We start from the raw sequence: 22407 nt of genomic DNA on the forward strand, positions 1-22407 counted from the left end.
TCGTGGTTGGGGAAGGGCGGGGGCGTTGCTACTCGCCCTGCTCTGAGCATGCCTCGACGCGACTTACCGCGAGAGGAGCCTGTGGGCGGGCACCGGAACGTTGCATTCTTTCGTCCCGGTATCGTTCCTTGCACGCGCGACCTTTGCGGAAGGTTAGTCCGGACGGCCCCTCGCATCGCTTCTGAATTGCTTATATATATATATATATCACACACACACACATACACACACCCCTTCAAGTTGCCTTTTAGCGGGAGGGAGACTGGAACTCGGGAGCTAACGAGTTTGGAGTAGCCCCATCGAGCCCAGATTTGGTTTTAGGAGAAGCGGAGGAGAATTTCAGGAGGAAAATCGGAGTAGTAGCGATTTTTCCGATTTGCAGACTTTAAACCTGCATGGGGCAAGTTGTACAATTGGTCCGACGCAGGCACAGAAAAGTGATAGGTTTGGGGCAGGGGTAGGCAACCTCGGCTCTTTTATGACTCATGGACTTCAACTCCCAGAATTCCTGAGTCAGCATGGCTGACTCAGGAATTCTGGGAGTTGAAGTCCATGAGTCATAAAAGAGCCGAGGTTGCCTACCCCTGGTTTGGGGGGGGTTGTGTTTTTTTTTGTTGTTGTTGTCTCTTTCTCCAACTTGGAATACGCCCCCTACCGTATCTGTGGACTTCTGCCTTTACCTGGCTGAGCCTGATGGGAGGTGGCGACGAATAGGCGAAGCCGTGGAGTTACGCAAACCCCGTTCTTGCGCCTTGATGGTGCCTTTTTCTATGTCTGAAATTGGGAGTTCAAGCGTCGCGAGGAAGTATAAACCAGTATCAAAGATGGGTTTGTACAACCCATTCGGCTAAAATGTTATGTGTCCGATGCTCCGCGACCCAAGCCATTATTAATTTGCAAGGTAGTTCTCAAGATGTGCAAACCAGATTGGCATGTGGCTTGTCCAGACCACTAAAGCAACGGAGAAAGAATTCTCGAGTCCAACACATCTGGACCTGGGTCAGCTGCTTTTGAAGAACTACGTGTCTTCCCCTGGCTTGCTAAATTTTGTGGGACTTTGTCCCGAGATTCGGTATTTATTTATTTATTTATTTAACGGAAAGCGAACACCCTTTTTTCAGCATATAGGTAAACATTGTTCCGTCTTTTTTTTAAAAGTCGGTGGTATGAAATTTTTATAATCGGTTCACCAGAAAAGAAAATTTAAATACTTTTTTTAAAAAAATCTGAATCTGGATTTTGGTATTTATTTATATTTATGTTACAGCATGAGTGTAGATTGGATTGGCTATGGTTATGCTGCGTTGGTTGCCTCCGGTGGAATAGCTGGCTATGTAAAAGCAGGTATAGTATCTATCCCCTTGTGTTTTCTCCAGCTTTCCTCTAATGTCAGTTTGTTGGCTCAATAAAAATGTATTTTGGAATGACCTACTTTACTACAGCTTAAGGTAACAAAACCAATTACTAGATTTTTCATTTTGCCAAAAGCTTGGGGTGGATTTTAAAAGTAGAAACAGTGTATACTCCATTTTACCACAACACAAAGCCATCAAGTTCTGGAAGTTATCTTTTTTTTTTTTTGTTTCTAAGAACATGCAGCCCATAACTCCAATTTAAAATACCTTAATTCCCAACCTTTAATATAAACTGCCAGGATGCTAGGAACCAGGACAAAATTCTTGGGCCTGAACGCAAGATTTACTTTTCAAAGCTTGCCATCATAGAGAATTACACTTGTTGCAGATTTCTTCTTGCAACAAGTTTTGTAAATGTAGTTTTGCAAACCCTATGTAGCATTTTCCCTTATTCCTCCTGTGTCCCTCCCCCAAAGTTCTCTTTTTCCCCCCAAAAAGGATGGCTAACTTGTAGCTTTGATAAGGGAATTCCTTCCTGCCAGAGCTTACTGCAAGGCTTGCTATAATTATGTGGTGGACAAAATGGAAAGCAGCTCTCTGCAGTAAGCCCTTTTATGACCTCTCCCACTAGGGTAGAGCTGGGAGAAATACAGCTGCAGTTCATTGGGTTGACACATTTCATCTTCTAACCAAGTTTTCTGTTATCTGCTTAAACTAGGTAGTGTCCCTTCCTTAGCTGCTGGTCTCCTCTGTGGTGGGTTAGCAGGATTGGGTGCTTATCAGCAGTCAACGGATCCAAAGAATATTTGGCTTTCTCTGTGTAAGTATTTTTTCTTGCATCACTATTCCACACACAGAGTCATGTTTATATCTTGCACCCACACTTTGAGATTACTTTCAATACATGTATTCCTTTTCCTTTTAGCCTGTTGAGATTCAGAGTACTTGGAGTGTACTTAATCCAAGATTAAATTAATGGCAAAAACATAGCATTATGAAGTATTCAACTATCTCACTATGTATTCAAGTTTTCACCTGTGATTTGTCATCTTTTTTGTTCACCTTGTAATTTATGTGCATTTTAAGCTATGGCATTATAAAGGCAGGCACTATTTCTACATTTATGCATACAGGTAATCCCTGAGTTATGAGCGTTCACTTAACGCTCGAAGTTACGTGACAAGTGCCCCCTAGTGTTTACGAGCAAGTCCCAAAATCATGAATATTGCAGCACCCTTATGAACAACATTCACCCTATTCCCCCCACTCCCCACAACTGTTTCCCCCTCCCCCTTCCTGCCACGCCGGATACTCACCATGCAAAACCGGTCTCCTCTCTGCCACGGTTTCCCTTTGAGAGAGAGGAGAGTTGGTTTGGAAATGCTTTTCACGCCAAGAATGGAAGCTCCTAGGTGCCGTAATATTGCACGAGTTCAAACACAAATCCTCTGCAAAAGACAGCATGGCCCCCAGAAGCTTCCATTCTCGGGGGGGGAAGGGGGATTGTTTGCTTTGGTTGCATGCCTATGGGACAAAGCGTGGAGTCGACCAGGCACAGGAACCAATGCCGTCCGTTGCCCAGGTGTGCTGCTCACTCGTGTGCGCCTGCAGCCACCTGAGTGGCCATGATCCCCCTCCCCAGCCAGCCACCCCCCCCCCACCTACTCATTGCCTAACCGGCTGGCTGGCACAAATCCTGATCGATTTTCTCCTTGTCGTCCTCCCCACTCAAGCAGCAGCAACGGCTTGAAACTCTTGGCTCCATCTGAAATTAAGAAAGCAGACGTAGCAGCAGCAAGACTGCTCTCAAGACCTGGGGCGCTGCTCGCTCGCGTGCACCGGCCTTACTGAGAGCAGTCCCGCTGCTTTTTCCCACTTGTGTAATTTGCAGTCCAAATTAGTTTTATCGGAGCAGCACAATGAAGGCTAAGCAATTGCAGAACTAAGAGATTAAGTAAGAATTCCAGATTTGTGATTCTGAAAACAGTCGATGAAGGCAGGAAGTAGCAAATTTCAGTGTGATTCATACCCACATAACAGGTGGTTTCTTATAGCATCAACCCTTTCCTGACACCATGGTTGTCTTTGGTTGCACATAGTCTCCATTAAATGCCATAATTAAAACACTTGATTTGGGTCATTATATATTTTTTTTTTCTAGCTGCATCTGGAACCCTGACTGTCCTGATGGGAATGAGATACTATAACTCTAGAAAATTTATACCTGCGGGGTTAATTGCTGGTGCCAGGTACAATTCCTATTTTCCCATTGTTCTGGAATTATTATTTTTTATTTTAATTTATTTTAATTCCATTTATATCCCGCCCTTCTCCGAAGACTCAGGGCGGCTTACAAGCTTAGCAGTAGCCTTCATTCTATGTATATGCCTGCTTATTAGGGCTTTCACACACACCCCCCAAGCGGCATTATTACAAAGTCAGCTTAATTGCCCCCAACAATCTTGGAGACAGCAGAAAATGAGAGAATGGGGGTTTTCTATGGATAAACAGACATTGCCAAGAACGTATTTAACATGTAAGCATTTAGTAGCAAAATTTACTGACATGTTAATTTATTAAGTGGTATATTAATAGTGGATTTCTGTTTTTATTTAAACAGTCTATTAATGGTAGGCAAACTTGGACTACAGATGTTGGAAAAACCTCTTTAGCCATAATTGTGCAATAAGAAGCAGAAAGGCCTACAGAGACTGCCCTCGCAATGCATATGCAGAACAAAACTGAAGACAAAATCCTTTTTAAAATTGTACAATTTGCAAAGTTTTTAAACTTCAAAATCTGCTCAGTTTTGTAAAGAGTCAGTCATTACATGTATGCATTTCTTGTCACAACCCCAAACGTTTTATGATGATGAACGTGAGAAACAGTGCTGCTAATACCTTGTAGGAAATACACTTAATTTGGTGTTATCATATTTCCAAGTTGAAGTTCATCTCTGTGTATATCTGCATGTAAGGTGTTCCAGCTCAAAACAAAAAGTTTAAAAGTTCCCTTTAAAATCCACTAAAAATTATTAAATGTCTAAAAACCTTTTGAATTGTGAGTCTTATTTTCTAATTTTAAACAAATGTGAATTCCATAATTTTAAGTTGCAATCTTTTAGGGTTCAAGGCTAATTAGGCTAATTTTATGTGTACATGAAAACACACTTGGTATTTTTATCAACATTTTTCAATGAGTAGCTGTCTTCAAATATGTTACTGAATTGAGAACATACTGATGCATGTACAACAGTGGTATCTGTATCCACAGATCTGATCATTCTTCACATTTTATACAATTGAAACTAGACACAAACAAGCTTAGAGTAGTCCCATTGAAATAAAAAGACTAATTTAATTATGTTTAGTGGTTTTACTTTAGATATAATTAAACCAAGAGTCCAAGCTACTGCTTCTACAAAGCCTGAGAACATTTCACATGATAGTCTTCATATGGCCAGATGAGTCTCTATGAGAAATGGGCATCTCATTTGAAATTACTAACTGCTGTATATGTTTAATGTAGGATTAGGCTTTCCACACCCAGCAGTTCACTCAAATGTCATCTGATTTGTTCATATTAATAATGTATATGAAATATAAACCATTATCAACAGGTCACTTCTAAAGAAATCTCCTTTCCCCAATATTTAGAAAATAATGGTTTGAGTTTGAAAATGTAGACTTCTACTTTTCTCATGTACCCAGAAATAAAACCATTCTTGTACAAAAGGAACTTTCTTAGTTTCAACAGTAAACACTGAGGTAATAATACAAGATTCATCGCTGTATGTCTGATGACATGATAACGTCCTTCTGTGAGGTGTTTAAAAGCATTTTTAAACCAGAATTCAGTATTGCAAAGGCATCAGGACTAATTTACATGTCTACCTGTTAGTGCAAAAGGCAGAAGGTTAACCTGCTAATCATGATACCAGGATTACTCTTGGGTGTACTGAAAAAATGCACTGATTAATTATTTTCCAGGTGCCATTCTAAGGGCATTTTTAACTTAATATGTTTTAGGCTTGATAATCTGAGAGATTACCTCTCTCTGGGCCTTAAAAATCAACAGAGAAGACCTCACAAAATGTCTGACTTCCAAAAATCCATTTATCAGGCACATAGGAGATGCTATTGCATCAGTTCCAGGCTGTGGAACATTACTGCAGATTTTACATTTGACTTTTTTTCTGCTTATAAGAAAGGAATCAAGTTTTTCCTCTTCAGTCAGCCTTTTAAGCTGGCTAGAAATTACTTTAGTTTCTATTTGTATAAACATATTTTATATGAATAAATTGTTGGTTGTATTTTTTTATTTATTTAGTCTACCAATCAGCTTCAAAATACCAGGATAGAAAATCAGGCTGTACAAACAAATATTAAGGTATAAATAAATACATCGTATTTTCTGATGGAAGACTTCTATAATATATGGTGTTCCTGAGAAGTTCACTTTAAATAAAACAAATTGTTTCCAGTTGAAAACCAGCCCAGTTGTGGATTTTTTATATGAAAGTTTTAGGTAGATTCCTTTAAGACAGTATTTGTAACAGTGAATTATGTAATTTTTGAGAGACTGAAATAAATCAGTTTCAATATTCCTGCTATTCTGCGTTGGGATAAAATATTGTACACGTAACAGTAACTTTCAAAATTATTCAAAATTAATTGGCCTTTATATTATTAATTCGAGGATTCATTGTGTAAATACACTTGGCAGTAAATCCTGCTGAAATTGAGACATCATATTTATGTGCATTCTACTTTAAGTCTTAATTCAGATCAAACATGTCCTCCACAACAAAAATAATGTACAATTTTTAAAAATAAAACACATACAAAATAAGTTTCTGTATGCAAATAATATTTTACAATTGAATAATTATATAAGTGCTATTTTAACAAGTATAGATTGTCAATTTCAATATAACAAATGTATTTAGCAGTTTGAAAAGCATTGTTTTAAAATGACTTCTGTTAGATAAAGCAAGAGTTCTTGTATATTAGAGAAATCACTAAAAATATGAACTTGAAATACCACCAAAAAATTGGGCCATTGTGTACTTGTATTCAAAATATTTCTTTAGGCCAGATAATGCTATCAATGCTATACTACAGAATTAGGTTTGAAGAATAAATTCTGGCAGATATTACCAGATTTTAAGCAATTCCTTTAGGAATTAAGAGAGAATTCTGGAGTTATTCAGCTCTAGTTATCAAGTGAAGGCACTACAGTTAAGTTGACTAATTCTGTGATCAAATTCAACTAAAAAAATTAAGGGGAAAAGCAAAGTTACTCAGACTTCCTGGAAATTATTTCAGAAATACTACCAGAATGCCTTCTTAGTGAGCCACAAGTAATAATTATTTAAATGCTTATTTTCTGATTAAATAATGCTATCTAGCCTTCCCAGGAAACGATCCTTCCTAAATATCATTCACTCATATTTCCCAATTGTAAGGCCAAATCTGCATATAATGCCCTAGAAAACTATAACCTCAAGTAAATGACTCCACAGATACATTAACTTTCTGTTTTCCAAACACTTCTGCAAAGAAAAGTTTCTCTCATTTCAGAATCAATCCTAACAGTTAATATACCGGTATGTATATAACTATGTCTATGCAATACATGATAGCCTGTAAGCCAATGCATAGCATATGATATCTTTCTTTCCCACCTATAAGTCCCGTAGTCATAACCAGAGACAAGTTGTTCACTGATCAAAGGAAAACAGTTTAACACCTTCACATATACATTCACAGGAATCACCTACAAGGATAAACCTATTCCTGCAAAATCTAGAACAGAACTGAACCTTAGGGGTGCACCACTTTTGTAAATACTAGTAATAGTTGGCTCAGTGACTATGTCTTCATTCTCTGCAATCAAAAGAAATAAAGGTATAAGTCAAGCAACTAAGGTATAAGTCAACCCAAACCAAAGACAAATTAGTTCAGCTTTAGTTTCTCTGATTATAGTTGGGCAATACAGTGGGAAATTATTACTAATTTTTTGCTTTTATTGCTTAACTCGGAGTTATAGAAGTATCATATGTTGAAAGTCACTCTTTATAATTTACTGCCTATTCAAATTAGCCATGATTGTCCAATGGCTAATATCTTTACATGCCTTCATATTTTTGACATTTTTTCAGAAGAAATGATCGAAGGGATTGCAAACCATTTGCTGTTCATTTAAGTAAGAATATACAAATTTTTAGCTTTGGCAAGGTAACTTTATAGAGAATACTTCATAATGTAAGCAAAACAAAACCTGCCTTAGAGGCACTAATTTGAAGAATATTTTCTAAATAAATGTATTTATTTTCTATATTTTCCCCTTAGAGATAATAAACTACAGGCTCTCGTGTGTTTCCAGAATTGTTATTCTATTAGTTGAAATATGACTTAAAGTGTCCCAGAGGCAAAGATATAAAGGATATAAATAGTCATAGTATGCATACGTGATGCAGGAAAGTACTTCTACCGATGCGCTCCATACTTGGCTATCCAGTCAGTTCTTCCATGCACAGGTTGTGCTGCTGGTGGGTGAGTTAAAATGTTCATGCCTTTTGTGGCGGGGCTGTAAGTAGGCCCTGGCAACTGGGCACGAGAAGCTTTGGTTTTCCAAGCATATTCTGAAAACAAAATTGCAAAACCAATATAAGCAAATCCACTAATTGTAGATCCCGCTAATACTTCTTTCACTATTAAAACAGAATCCTGCTAAAATTGATAGCATATTCTTCCAAGTAAGTTTTTTTATGCAATGGATAAAACTATATTCCAAAAAGGTTAGATCATCATCATCATAATAAGGGAAAGAAATACATTTATTGTTGAAGAATATTGTCTCTGCAGTCATAGTAAGCTTTCATTATTATAGCTATAGAAGATTATGGAGCTCAGAAAGTCAGCCAAACAGAAACAGACTGACAAGGGACAAAAAAAGTGCCCAAAGCATCTGTGATCCTACACACTAAGCACTGGCAAAAACTTCAGAAAGGGCAGCATGATCAGGAACTAAAGATATGCTTTCGAATATAGATGTGTGATGGAAAAAGTGGTAAAACTGTCATCTATTAATCATCCAAATGACAGAGTCCAGAGAACTACTATATGTTTGAAAAAGAGTTTGAACTGTGTTCTGATTTACAACTCCCACCAAAATAATCTTAGAAATGATTTTCAAACTACGGTCAGATATGGTCAGAGTGAACACGGCCCATTCTTACTGGTAGTTACATCTGTTCTTTTTAGATCGGGTCCCCGACCTCCAGGCTGCAGTCCATTCAGAACTGGGTGAGTGCATGTGAGTTGCCTGTGTGTGTGTGCCTGCTGTTCACACAAATGGTGCTGCACAAGCACTTGTTCACTGATCAAAGGAAAACAGTTTAACACCTTCACATATGCATTCACAGGAATCACCTACAAGGATAAACCTATTCCTGCAAAATCTAGAACAGAACTGAACCTTAGGGGTGCACCACTTTTGTAAATACTAGTAATAGTTGGCTCAGTGACTATGTCTTCATTCTCTGCAATCAAAAGAAATAAAGGTATAAGTCAAGCAACTAAGGTATAAGTCAACCCAAACCCTTTTCCTCCCCACCAGTCTGCAAAGGCATAAAGATTGGGAACTACTGTTTTAGATGATTCCAAGACATGACTAGGGCATTGTCTCTGTAAGGAGCTATGTCATGTTTCCTACATTACACACACATGCTGATCATACAATGGCTATTTATCAAGACAGTGTTTTGCAGACACTGCTTCCCACTGTTGATCAACATTTTAATGAGAGTTATCAATTTCTACTTTAGCTTCATAACTGCACTGTTGTCTCACAAATGGCAGAAAGCTTTGACAAGTAAATAAGAAAAGTTGAAAACAAAAATAAGCTAGCTCTGAAAAGCTAAAGAAATGACACAATGAACTAGAAGGTGGCACAAGGGAAGACCTATTTTCCAGTGAAAAAGATGACCTTTCTAAAAAAGGTTTTGAGACAATTTATTTATTTTATTTATTTTAATTCCATTTATATCCCGCCCTTCTCCGAAGACTCAGGGCGGCTTACAAACTTAGCAGTAGCCTTCATTCTATGTATATGCCTGCTTATTAGGGCTTTCACACACACACCCCAAGCGGCATTATTACAAAGTCAGCTTATTGCCCCCAACAATCTGGGTCCTCATTTTACCTACCTCGGAAGGATGGAAGGCTGAGTCAACCTTGAGCCTGGTGGGATGCGAACCTGCACTAATTGCAGGCAGCTGGTGTTACTTAAGGAGGCATTAGCCCACTGCTCCACCAATTGAACTGGGGGTGAGCACAAATGTGGTGAATGAAGCTCTTCTATACCAGAGACATGCAATGATGGGCAAGCTGTCCCTGTTCACTGGGTAACTTATAAAGTAACTATTTTTTTTCTTTCCTTCAAAAAAGTTAACCATCCCATCTACAAGGCAAGACATCCCACTGTTAACTGCATTTCTAAAGATCAGACTTAAGAATTCAAATTCATTTTGTATTTCAAAATGATGATCGTTAGTACACTATGGAGACTATTGAAGTGCTGAGCCACTAATGTGTTTATGAATTGAACAGTACGGGCCTTCTTTGCACATAACTAATTCACTTGGAATGGGGACTTTCAGTTCTATTAAATTTCCCTCAATATGCATAGTAATCTTAATGTGTTTTTCCCATTGACTCTTAAAAAAAAAAAGACCAAGCAGAGTAAAATAGTCAGGTCTTGTCACTTCATATTGCTGTTCCGAGGTTCCCTACCTCAAGACTGCTCTGCCTACACCCTGGGTCCATGATCTCTTGCTAAAAATCCACTTCCACAGCCCTTATATCCAGGTGGAGATAACGAACCACCTGCAACAGCGAGTCAGTAAAAGACACATTTTCCAACAAAATTGTCACTTCTTCCTTCCATTATGTATTCAAGATGGACAGTGATTAATATTTATATGTTACTTATATATAAGGGTGTAGGTCTATACATATGTTGTATGTAGTATGTTTAAATGTGTGTTATGTATGTGTACACTTTGAGAGCAAGCAACTAAATTTCATTTTGAATGTGTGCCATTGTGCCCACAGTAAAAAATGACAATAAAGGTCTGTCTGTCTGTCTGTCTGTCTGTCTGTCTATCTATCATGGGACTTCAGCTTAGGTTTTGCCACAAATCTTTTGCCCTTTGACATGTAAATGTTTTTCAAGATAAAAAAATCCAACTAAATTTATACCATCTTGAACAGAAGAACATAAAATAGTCTAGGAATGAAATGGCGGAGGCACTACAACAAATAGGCAAGACTATAGTGAGAATGCCAGTCTTGTTTGTGGACTCTGACTGCACTGCTATGTCTACCATAGCATTCCTTCCTGAATAAATGCATGCATGTGACACACTACTGTATGTGTGTATTGCTAAATGTGCGCATTTTTATTTCCTAAGGGGCCATATTAAAAAGGAAAATAAAACTGACCTCCAAACTTAACAAAATAGTTCCCAGCCAGCGGACGTTTGTTCACAGATGTATTTTAAATGAATGCTAAAGACAGGTCAAAATGAAGTTTTTTCTATGGATTTGGAAAGAAACAAATTTTGTTCTGGAAAGGGAAGGTTAATTAACTTTTGGATGATGATGATGATGATTAATGATAGGATAGTAGCCTCCAATTAAATCTTGCTTAACATAAATTTAATTTAATACATTATATCCTGAGTACAACTCAGCAAATCTACCTATCTAAGTACCAACCCAAATCATTTTTAAAAAGCACAACAGATGAAGAAATTAAATTACTATGTAACTTTATTTCAGCACAATGTAAGTAAGATCATTTTGTACCTGTAACTGATGGACCAAGAGGTGCTAATTGTATCCTTTGACCTGCTGAACCAACCTCTTTTTTGTGAAATGAAGGGATATATCCTCCAGGAGCATTGAAAGCAGCACCAATAAAGCCAGCATTTCCTACAGCTAGATAAAACAAAATTAAAATTCAGGAGAGGGCTAGACAGAAAAAAACATCCTTAACAAATATCTTGAATAATGAGTCAATCGAACAGTCAATCAATATTATGATAGTCATAAAGAGAAATCCCTAATTGTACTCATTACTCGTATATAATTTTATTGTGTAATATGTACACAATTTTATTAATTGTGTAGTATATAATTTTCTCAAGAAAGCTTCCCAACAAGAAAGTATGTGCAGATTGTCATTTTTTGCATGGAGATAGTCTCCTGCTTTCTAGACTGGTGCTTTAACCGCTAAACCAAACTGGCCATCAAAAACTTGTGCTATTGTACAAAAAGGGCGGAATATCAATTAATCAATGAAACAAGGAAGAGCCCTTGTCATAAAACGTAAGGTTCAAAATTCCTCCCCCTGAGTTAAATTTTCCTCCTACCAAAGGTGGAACATTGATAGGGTAGAACCAATTATAGCATAGTTTTAAAAAAAATTCTCCCTCCATTGTGTTGGCTCTCATTACTACATCTTACCATACATTGTTAGCCTATTAAGATAGGCTTTTGCCAGATTCCTGCAAAGAAGATTTTTTGTGTGTGTGCTAATCCACTCAAACTGATTTAATAATATACAGGTAGTTCTCAACTTGCATCATTTGTTTAGTGACCATTCAAATTATGACAAAGCTGGGAAAAAGTCCAGTCCTCACATTTATGATGGTCTTCACACTTATGACCTCTGCACCACCCCTATGGTCACATGATCACAATTCAGATGCTTAGCAACCAGCTTGTATTTACAACCAATTATAGTGCCTTGCAGTCATGCAGTCACAATTTGCAACCTTCCCAGCTGGCTTCCAACAAGTAAAGTCAATGGGGAAAGCAACATTTGCTTAATGACTGTGTGATCCACTTAAAAACCATGGTGATTTTTTTTTAACGTAATCAAAAAAATGATCGTCAAATTGGGCACGACTCATTTAATGACCACCTCACTTAGGTGTGGAATTTCTGATCCCAAATGTGGTCGTAAGTCGAGCACTACGTGTATTCTCAGAATGCATTCCATAAACAACAGTAATAGAATAAGATGATAGAATTTGGGTTAGCAGTGACAACAGAAAAAATATAAAGTGAAAATAAGCAGTTTTTGTATTTTAGAGCAGGGGTCCCCAACCCCTGGTCGGTGGACCGGTACTGGGCTGCAGCATGCCAGCAACCGTTTGGCACAAACAAACGAAGCCCCATCCGTGGGATGCAGGCAGCACACAAAACCATGCACTCTTTGGTCCGCAGAAAAACTTTTTTCCACAGAACCGATCCCTGATGCCCAAAACGTCGGGGACCTCTGTTTTAGAGGCATTCCTCAAGGGTACAAGACAGCTACTTTTTCATAAATTATACAGAACAATGGTGAAATAGATAAAAGTAAAAAAAAATTACTTTATTGCTGTATATATAATACACAAATCAACAAAGCAGTTCTTTTGTTTTTTGTTTGTTTGTTTCAGTAGAGAAGTGGCAAATTTTTCTGCGTAAGGAAACTAAAGATCAAACAGTTCAAAATGAATGTTAAGAGATGTAGATTAAAACAAATATGTCATTTATATACTGATGGGATTTAAGCAGAAGTTGAACAAATAGAAGAAAGATAATAAGGTTGAGACTGCTCAGTCAAAAAAAATGTCACGGATCATCTAAAAAGAACTGAATGTTCTTACAGCCAGTACTGTGATTATTTTATACAAGAACAATATATGATATAGGCATTTGAAAAACTGGATGCTTCTTTGGTTATCCCACTGCAAAAAAATTGCCACATAGCTGAATAGGTAAGCATAAAACAGTAGGTAAAATGATAGGGAGATTTGTGAGCTTGCCACAGAAGGATACTCGAAAGCCAAAAGAATTTGATGTGATAGCATTTACAAATTAATACTGAACAAAAATGGACAGATCAAAGATTTCCTATTGTATACTAGAACCTGGGGCATCCCAATGTAATTGATAGCAGTAAATCCAGGACAAACGAAACGAAACATTTCCTTCACACAACTGATATGTGACAGTTTCACTATCAAGTATAACTGCTGACAGAAATATGCTGAACAAAATAGATTTTTGATTTGATGCAGCAGGGTGAAATCATTCACCAATATATTAAATGAATCTGAGACAGTTTAAAACAACAGATTGTGGAACTTTGCTTATTATGGTTTACAAAAATGGAATGGAAACAGCAGAAATATATTTCACAGGAGTCAGCTTCAGAAACCTTAAAGACAGTAACCTTAATGTTTCATTCAAATTGTCCACAAGTGTAAAGTGTAACCAGGTAATTATAGAATAGCATATCTGTAAAGGTATGCATTTAATAAAGCACCCATTCATTACATATCTCTAACTGGTTATGCGTTTATTTATATGCTGCTTCAATCATGAAGTAATTCTAGGCAGTAAGTAGGCAACCTTACTTACTAGGATTAAGAAAACATAACAGCAACATATTATGTATTCTATATTCATTAGAATAAATTATCAGGGAATAAATTATTATTATTATTATCTTGCCTGCTGCAAGAGCTAGGTTTTTACAGCTATACAACAGTGCCAGGGCCGTTCAAGGAGGGAGTGGAGATGCTTCCCGGGATAGATGAACCTACAGAGAAAGTATGCCACAAGGTGACAATATTTTACAGCCTGGGCCCTGAACTCTTTCTTCCAATCCCTAGATTCTAATTTCAAAACCAAACCTTCCTGAATTATTGTTGTCTATATCATTATCACCAGGACAGAATACCTTTTCTCCCGTACCAAACACAGTACATTCTTGGGGAAAATAGGAATAAATAGTTGGATAGTATCTCCCTCAGATCTCGGTGAAAAAGGGAGGCAGGCAAGCAAACAAACAATTTACTGGAACCAAGCCTTAAGCTAGCTCTTTTTAAGAATATTTTAAAAGAGCAATATCAAATTAATTGAACCCCACCCAATATTCATCTCAGATCCTAATGACCTCTCCCGAATTCTTACTGTAAAAGGCAAATCGTGGAGACCCAAGGAAAACAACCAAATCTCTACAAGAAATATACAGTAGTGGCCAAAATTGTGGAAGCCTTTTGGGGAAAGTGTATTTTTGAGGTTTGATGGCTAATAGCACCACTTTTTTTTGAGTAGTAGCATAAAATTATATATCAATGGAAAGATAATTTAATCAAGAACGTAATGCAACAAAGTTTCTTCAATTATCTGTACTGTATTCTATGAAAAGTTATAGCCAAATAACCAGAAAAAAGAAACACAACTTGCTTAGGTTGATATCAGGTAGCTTTCCTTCATCTGATTGTAGCCAATGAGCATGAGTGTTTAGAGAGCCAATCAGGTGTCATCTTGTTTTGGCAATGAGCCAATCAGATCACAGTAGGATTCAGTTATTGATGTCATGTATTGAAGCTGAGAGGAGGACATCTGTCAGTGTGTTATGTGATCGCTATCAAGTTGGTTGGTTTTTTTTCCTTTCATTTTTTAAAAATTCCATTTATATCCCGCCCTTCTCCGAAGACTCAGGGCAGCTTACAAGCTTAGCAGTAGCCTTCATTCTATGTATATGCCTGCTTATTAGGGCTTTCACACACACCCCAAGCGGCATTATTACAAAGTCAGCTTATTGCCCCCAAAAATCTGGGTCCTCATTTTACCTACCTCGGAAGGATGGAAGGCTGAGTCAACCTTGAGCCTGGTGGGATGCGAACCTGCACTAATTGCAGGCAGCTGGTGTTACTTAAGGAGGCATTAGCCCACTGCTCCACCAAGGCTCAATATTTGGTGAGCTTGTAAAACGTAATAAAATTAAAGTAATGGTGCAAAGAGTTGACTGGTTGCCCAGAAAGCGATGTAAAATAATATTATTAAGTGAACAAGGCTACAGTTATAAAGAAATTAGAAGAAAAATTGGTGGAAACTTAGCCAAAGGAGGCATTTCTAGTGTACACTTTTCCCAAAAGGTTTCCACAATTTTGGCCACTACTATAGAAGACTATTCCATTGAGAAACAAAGGTTGCTTCTGCTTCTGAATTCCAAACAAGCACAGTAAAGTAACAATGTGTCAATCCAGGTAGATTGGGGGAGGGGAGGGGAGCTAAAGAAATTAGAATCTATGTATGACTTATACTCCAATTCACATTTAATTATTTAATGACTACACAGTGTCATCCAAGGAAACCCTTTTTTTAAATACTGATATGATGTCCAGGCAGAAGAACTGCTTATTCTTTGCAAGGATGTCAATAAAAGTTAAAAATGCTGCCTTTCTCAAGAAAATCAAATTAAGACCTAAAAGGATGAAATGGAACAGTAAATAATCAGCGACCACACACAGTATTGCTGGCACAGGTTTCTTTACAAATAACAGCATGTCAAGTACTCTTACGGACACAATACATAAAAAAATACACACGCGTTATGTATGTAACATTCGACAGCAATTGTTTTGGCAAACAGAATGGTGAGTATATTATTTTGCATTTAGTAAGTGGTATGGGGAAATTTGCATAAACATACAAATCTCTTCCATCCTTGTGTGTTTTCTATTTTGTACATTTAGAGAAGGAAGATCATAAGAATATGGATACATTCGAACCATAATCTAGAAAGTATCAGGCATTGTAAAGAAATAAATGATTACTATATCAAATGATGTGAAATCATATATCCATAGTTGTTGGGTAGCACAAAGCTGTTTTGTAGCACGTTACCATTTGTGACATTGGAAGAATCCCCAAGATTACCTCATTTAAATTTGGTGGCAAAATTTCAACAAAATGTCAATGATGCGAGTTAGGCTTAAGAAGAGTAAAATAAATGTGAGAGGTATGCAAATCTACTGGAAAATGCAAATCCCTTTGCCTTACATTCTGAAAACTGGAACAAAACAAGTAACCAGAAGGCTTCTTATGACTTGCCAACCAATTAAGTCTATCGACTACATCCCCTTTGGTCAAAAAATATTTCAAATACAGATAGGCCTTGACTTACGACCCCAACTGAGCCCAAAATATCTGTGGTTAAGTGAGATATTTGTTAAGTGAGTTTTGCCCCATTTTACGACCATTCTTGCCACAGCTGTCAAGTGAATCACTGCAGTTGATAAGTTCCCCACTGACTTTGCTTGTCAGAAGGTAGTAAAAAGTGATCACATGACCCTGGCACGCAGCAATGGTCATAAATATGAACCAGTAGACAAGTATCTGAATTTTAATTACATGATCATGGGGATGGTGCCAAGGTCGTTTAACTGTGAAAAACAGTCATTAGGTCACATTTTTCAGTGCCGCTGTAACTTTGAACGGTCATTAAATGAACTGCTGTAAGTTGAGGTCTACCTGTATCTTCTTCTCTGCATAGCACATGAAAGCAAACCAGCCAGAAACAAATGTCTTCATTAAAAGCTTACATATTTAAGAAGTCTTTCTTTACAATTAAATCCAAATGTCCTGTACATTACTCATAGCGATATGATCTACTGTACCATTCACAAGTTCAACGCAATTCATCTTTCAAAGTCGCAAATGTTACCAGAATGTAGCAGCCCAGATGGAAGAACTAAAATTCTCCATAATTAAAACATGTTGCAGATATGCAGGAAATGGACACTTGAGTTTTCATCAAATCACAATAACAACTCTACCTGATATATTGTAATTGATGCAAAACAGTACAATTTAAATTTTTTTTTATTTTAATCCCATTTATATCCCACCCTTCTCCGAAGACTCAGGGCGGCTTACAATTTAAGCACAAACCAATGTATCATAATGCTTATGTAAAAGAACACCTTTTTCACAAGGAAGATTTTCCATACACATAAAACTGCTAAAATATTATAGATTTTATAGCCTACTGAAAAGTTAATTGTAATTATGTTTAGTTAAAAACAACAAATCTAAAAGGGAATAAATCATGTTATATGTAATTGCCATTTGTTACCTTTGGGATCCTCTAATTTTTCATTCACACTTTCTTTGCATGAGAGTTTTTCAATTGGTTTAATTAAGTTTTCTTCTTCAGAGAAGGCAATAAAACAGATGAAAGAAAAGGATGAAAATAAACGCTTTAGAAAAACAGAAAAACTAGATGAAATGAATGGAAGAAACAATAAGAATAAGAAATAATAAAAAAGGAACAAATCTGAAAATAAAGTGTAAGCAACCTCTGCAAATTAGTTTCCTACTTACAGACAAGATCAATTTTAAAAACAGCAACGCTAGACCCATGTTTTATTATAATTCCAAATAAGATAAATGCATTTTAGATTAGTAGAAATGGAAATATATTATGAGCAGGTATTACTTTCAATGATTCACAAAAAGACTATTTTAGAATTTTGAAATAGGTGCTTCAGATTTTGGAAGAATGTGAACACAGAACCCATCCATGCCTGTGTAATCCAAGAAGCTTCTGCTATAATTGTGTGATCCTAGAAACGACTTGTTTAAATGATTAACAGGCAGGTGCTCTGTTCACATTATTTGCTGCTACCCCAAAGGTGACAATTTCTGACTCCCAAATTCTTGAAATAACCAAATTTTAATTTTATGCAAAGAATTCAATTTTTGTACTGTACATTAGTGGCCAAAATTGTAGAAACCTTTTGGGAAAAGTGTATTTTTGAGGTTTGATGGCTAATAGCACCACTTTTTTTCAGAGTAGTACCATAAAATTATATACCAATGGAAAGATAATTTAATCAAGAATGTAATGCAACAAAATTTGTTCAATTATCTGTACTGTATTCTATGAAAAGTTATAGCCAAATAACCAGGAAAAGGAAGCACAACTTGCTTAGGTTGATATCAGGAAGCTTTCCTTCATCTGATTGTAGCCAATGAGCATGAGTGTTTAGAGAGCCAATCAGGTGTCATCTTGTTTTGGCAATGAGCCAATCAGATCACAGTAGGATTCAGTTATTGATGTCATGTATTGAAGCTGAGAGGAGGACATTAGTCAGTGTTATTGTGATCGCTATCAAGTTGATTTGTTTTTTTTTTCATTTGGTGAGCTTGTAAAACGTAATAAAATTAAAGTAATGATGCAAAGAATTGACTGGTTGCCCAGAAAGCGATGTAAAATAGTATTATTAAGTGAACAAGGCAAGTGTTATAAAGAAATTAGAAGAAAAATTGGTGGAAACTTAACCAAAGGTTGCATTTCTACCGTACACTTTCCCCAAAAGGTTTCTACAATTTTGGCTACTACTGTACAATTTTTGAATGCAGAATTCTTCCAGCCTTAGCCTTTCATTTTAAGTCATCCAGATATGGATGGGCATCACCTTAGCCTCTATGAGCATTCATAAAAAATTATAAATATTAGGTGGTATTATCCAATACCTCATTTTGAAGCATTCCCAGCATTTCGGGAATGAAGAGAAAGAAAACAAAAAAAAACCAAAAAAAAAACAGGCAAACTAGGAGATGAGATGGCGTATCAAGAAGACAGCGAGAAATGGAAGGAAACCTGGGTGGGAATGTTGTCTGAGCTCTTTACACATGTTGTTGTTCTATGGGTGTGACAATGATATGTAGGAGATTTGTTTTAATGAGATATTGATAGTCTCTGGTCAATTTTAAGCAGCAACTAGAGGGGTCTAATCAACTAATTAAGGCCACAAAGCCGAGCTTCTTAACTTGCCCTTAGCATCTTTTAGGTAAGTACTCTGCCGGGGAGAAGAACAGTTCAGGAAAAGGATGGCTTCTTTAAGCCATCTCTCTGCCTTACCAGGGGGAACAAACATGGGCCAAGCACAAGAAACGATACCGCAGGACTTTATCTGAATGCAACAGCAGCAACCAGTGAACTTCACAGCATCTCCCTCTTTCTGTCTTGCTTAAAGGCTATGTCACTTAGTGAGCATTTCACCAGAACCAATTGCATTTAGTCACAAGGACTGCCTGTATATGTGTGGTGTGTTTTAATTTGGAAATGTCTACTTTTTTCTCCGACCTGGTTTCAAACCACTGAAAGAATGATGGAAATGAATTTGTTACATGAACACGGTATATCGGTAGTTTTCATTGGCTACAAAAGAAAAGCCCTTCCAGACGATGTTCAACATTACATTTAATATATACTCCTCTTGCATGCAATAAAATGAAATCGGTAACGTGGGGGGATAACAATGTCACAACTGTGACTTAAATTCAATTAATCTATTTATGCCATCTAGCAAGAACGTTACACATCCTAATTATCTAAACATATAAGCACACACACACACACACACACACACTCTCTTACTTTATCCATTTGGACACATCACTTATACACATTCAAGCAAGAGGAATCATCTCTTGAGAACCTCAGTATATATTTTTCATGACCGAAAAACGGAAATGTCATCAAATATAGAAACAACGTCTGGTTGCATGTATGTTGTGATCATCTCTATGTGAATCCAAACCACTATTCAAAACTATGCATATTAAACTGGGAAAGGGCAATGTGCTTGAAAATAATTGTGGGGAAAATAATAAAATTTTATAAAATATATTAAAAACAAGATAGGACATGTTAATACTGTATTACATTAATTACCTGCATTGACTTGATTGAAAGACAGACCTCCAATTGGTGCTACTGATTTTGAGAACAAAGGATTGTTGCAGGTACCATGGATTCTTTCTTTAGCGATTGCTCCTGAGGAAACATTCTTAGGATTTACACCTTTAAGAAATTATCACATTAAAGGTTAATGTCTTATCAATAGCTCAGGCGGTCACAGTATATTCTTTGCTAGGTGGCCACTTCATGAATACAGGAAGTATTAGAAAGAGCCATTACTTCCTATGGAAACTTAACTTTAGATCCATATTTGAAAATAAATAAATAAATCCTTAAAGAAACTCACAAACAATTTATGTTACAGGCAGTCCTTGCTTAATGACCCTAAGTCATTAGGAAAAACACATGCCCACACTGCTTAGCAACAGCAATTCTGGTAGTTTCAGTTGTGATCACTAGACAAGGACTACACCAGTTGTTAGATGAGGCCCTCATGCTTCTCTTATACTGTGTGAACTGCCAGCTTCATCTCCCTGCCTTCTCCCCAGCCAGGCCTGGTGAGTTCCCTTCAGCAGATGAGGTTCTACCACCCTGCCATGCTCCGCTTCAAATCTCCCCACCCGCCTATCTTTACCGTTTTGGGTCACCCTGAATTCCACCAAGGCCACTTATCTCTGCCGCCCCCTCTGACCTGTGCTATTTTCTTCTTCCCGCTGCTGACAAGGCATAGCCAGCCAAGGTCAGGCCACAGGTCTTAGGCCTGGATTTTGATCAGGAGCACTGAATCAATCATAACTTTTGAGGACCAGTCATAACTATCATTTATTTAGTGAGGTCGTAATGGTTGCTGAATGAATGGCTGTTAGGCAAGGACTACCTGCAGTGCTTCATAGATACGGGAAGTTTATGAGTCTACTAATATTTATTTAACAAATCACAGTTTGTTTACTTAACAAACCACACTGGACTGTATCACAGATTAGTCTAAGGTGTGAATCTCACCTAAAGATAGGTCACTAGTACACCTAGGTTAAATAGCACGTCTCCCCATGTTTTCTTTCAGTTTGCTGTCCATGTTCCATTACAAATAAGATGCAATTAGAGATATCAAAAACCAAATTCACATGAAATGCTGTGCAACTGAATTATGGTCTAGAAGAACAGCAAGCATACTAGTCTTCCACCTTGGATTATCAAATTATTGTATCATGTCACAAATTCTTTGTCATACTTCTAACTGAACCAATGGAATTTGAATTTGAATTTTATTGAATTTATATACTGCCCTTTTCTGTAGGACTCAGGGCAGTTTACAGGGTATATAAAACATCGATACAAAAATTAAGAACAATTTTAAAAGATTAAATTAAATCCCTAAAAAATTGTTGTTGTTAGTTGCGAAGTCGTGTCCGACCCATCGCGACCCTATGGACAATGTTCCTCCAGGCCTTCCTGTCCTCTACCATAAAAAATATAAAACCCCAATTAAAACCCCAATTGAAACTCAGCCTGGGCCGGAAAGCTCGAAGAGCCAGGTCTTCAGGTCTTGGCGAAATGATCGAAGGTCGGGGGCAGTCCTAAGCTCCACGGGCAGCTGGTTCCAAACGGCAGGCGCCCCCACAGAGAAGGCCCTCCCCCTGGGTGTTATCCGCCGGCATTCTTTTACCGGCGGCACCCTGAGAAGGCCCTCCCTGTGGGAGCGCACAGGACGAAGGGAACTTGATGCCGGCAGCAGGTGTTCCCTCAGATATCCTGGACCCAAGCCATTTAGGGCTTTACAGTATAGGTCATCACCAGCACCTTGAATCTCACCCGGAGGGCAACCAGAAGCCAATGCAGCTCACGGTGGAATAGAATGGGATCACCATTAGCAGAGACTGCAATACAGCACTCAGGAACTATAGTACTCCCACGCATAAAACCAAAAATATGGATCAGGTATGTAAGTGACAACTTTGCCATAATAAAAAAAGGAGCAACTAGAGAAAACATATGAAAGAATCAGCATTTTCAAAAGGATAAAATTCACAAAGGAGGGGGGAAAAACAATACATTATCCTTCATGGATATCCTCATCAGCAGAGAAAATGACAGCAAATTAGAAACATAAGTCTCTCAAAAAACCACTCACACTAACAATCCAAAGTAATAAAGTAATTACCCAACCTCCGACAAGAGTTCTATAAGAATACTATTCAGATGAACACAAATGCACTGCAGCGACCCAGAACACCAGAAAAAGGAAACAGGCCACCCATACAACATCTTCCAACAAAATGGATATCGGCACAATTTTATCAGAAAGGGCCTGACCATTCAACCGATTCCAGCACAATCAGTCCCAAACTATGAAACTCTACCATACCTCAGAAACATTTCAGAAACAATGAACAAACTATTACAACCACATAGCATCACCATAGCACACAAACCAACTAACTTCCAAAATACCTTAGGTAAACCAAAAGACCCAGTAGCCCAAGGAAAA

The 22407-nt window shown here is 37.5% G+C and overlaps 2 protein-coding genes across 2 annotated transcripts in view; one reads left to right on the forward strand and one right to left on the reverse strand.

Moving 5' to 3' along the window:
- LOC308665444 (transmembrane protein 14C-like) lies at nt 1–7254 on the forward strand. The gene is made up of 5 exons (XM_081323477.1): nt 1–152; nt 1268–1344; nt 2074–2175; nt 3517–3604; nt 3976–7254. Exons 1-5 carry the CDS (start codon nt 49–51, stop codon nt 4025–4027), a joined length of 423 nt encoding a protein of 140 aa, XP_081179603.1. The 5' UTR covers nt 1–48; the 3' UTR covers nt 4028–7254.
- Nucleotides 7255–7422: 168 nt separating this feature from the next.
- Nucleotides 7423–22407, reverse strand: part of MAK (male germ cell associated kinase) — a 36125-nt gene continuing 21140 nt past the window's right edge. Inside the window, exons 12-14 of the mRNA XM_081322415.1 lie at nt 19953–20081; nt 11231–11362; nt 7423–8001 (exon numbers count right to left, since the gene is read on the reverse strand). Of these exons, the coding sequence (XP_081178541.1) occupies nt 7847–8001; nt 11231–11362; nt 19953–20081 (416 nt within the window). The 3' untranslated portion in view covers nt 7423–7846. The remainder of the gene's footprint in view (nt 8002–11230; nt 11363–19952; nt 20082–22407) is intronic.

The sequence above is a fragment of the Vipera berus genome (assembly GCF_964194415.1).
Source record: "Vipera berus genome assembly, chromosome: 3".
Taxonomy (NCBI): domain Eukaryota; kingdom Metazoa; phylum Chordata; class Lepidosauria; order Squamata; family Viperidae; genus Vipera; species Vipera berus.

Coding starts and splice junctions, on each gene's coding strand:
- LOC308665444 (XM_081323477.1), top strand. CDS start 49: ATGCCTCGACGCGACTTACCGCGAGAGGAGCCTGTGGGCGGGCACCGG. Junction 1,345..2,073: donor AGCTGGCTATGTAAAAGCAG/GTATAGTATCTA, acceptor TGCTTAAACTAG/GTAGTGTCCCTTCCTTAGCT. Junction 3,605..3,975: donor GGGTTAATTGCTGGTGCCAG/GTACAATTCCTA, acceptor TTATTTAAACAG/TCTATTAATGGTAGGCAAAC.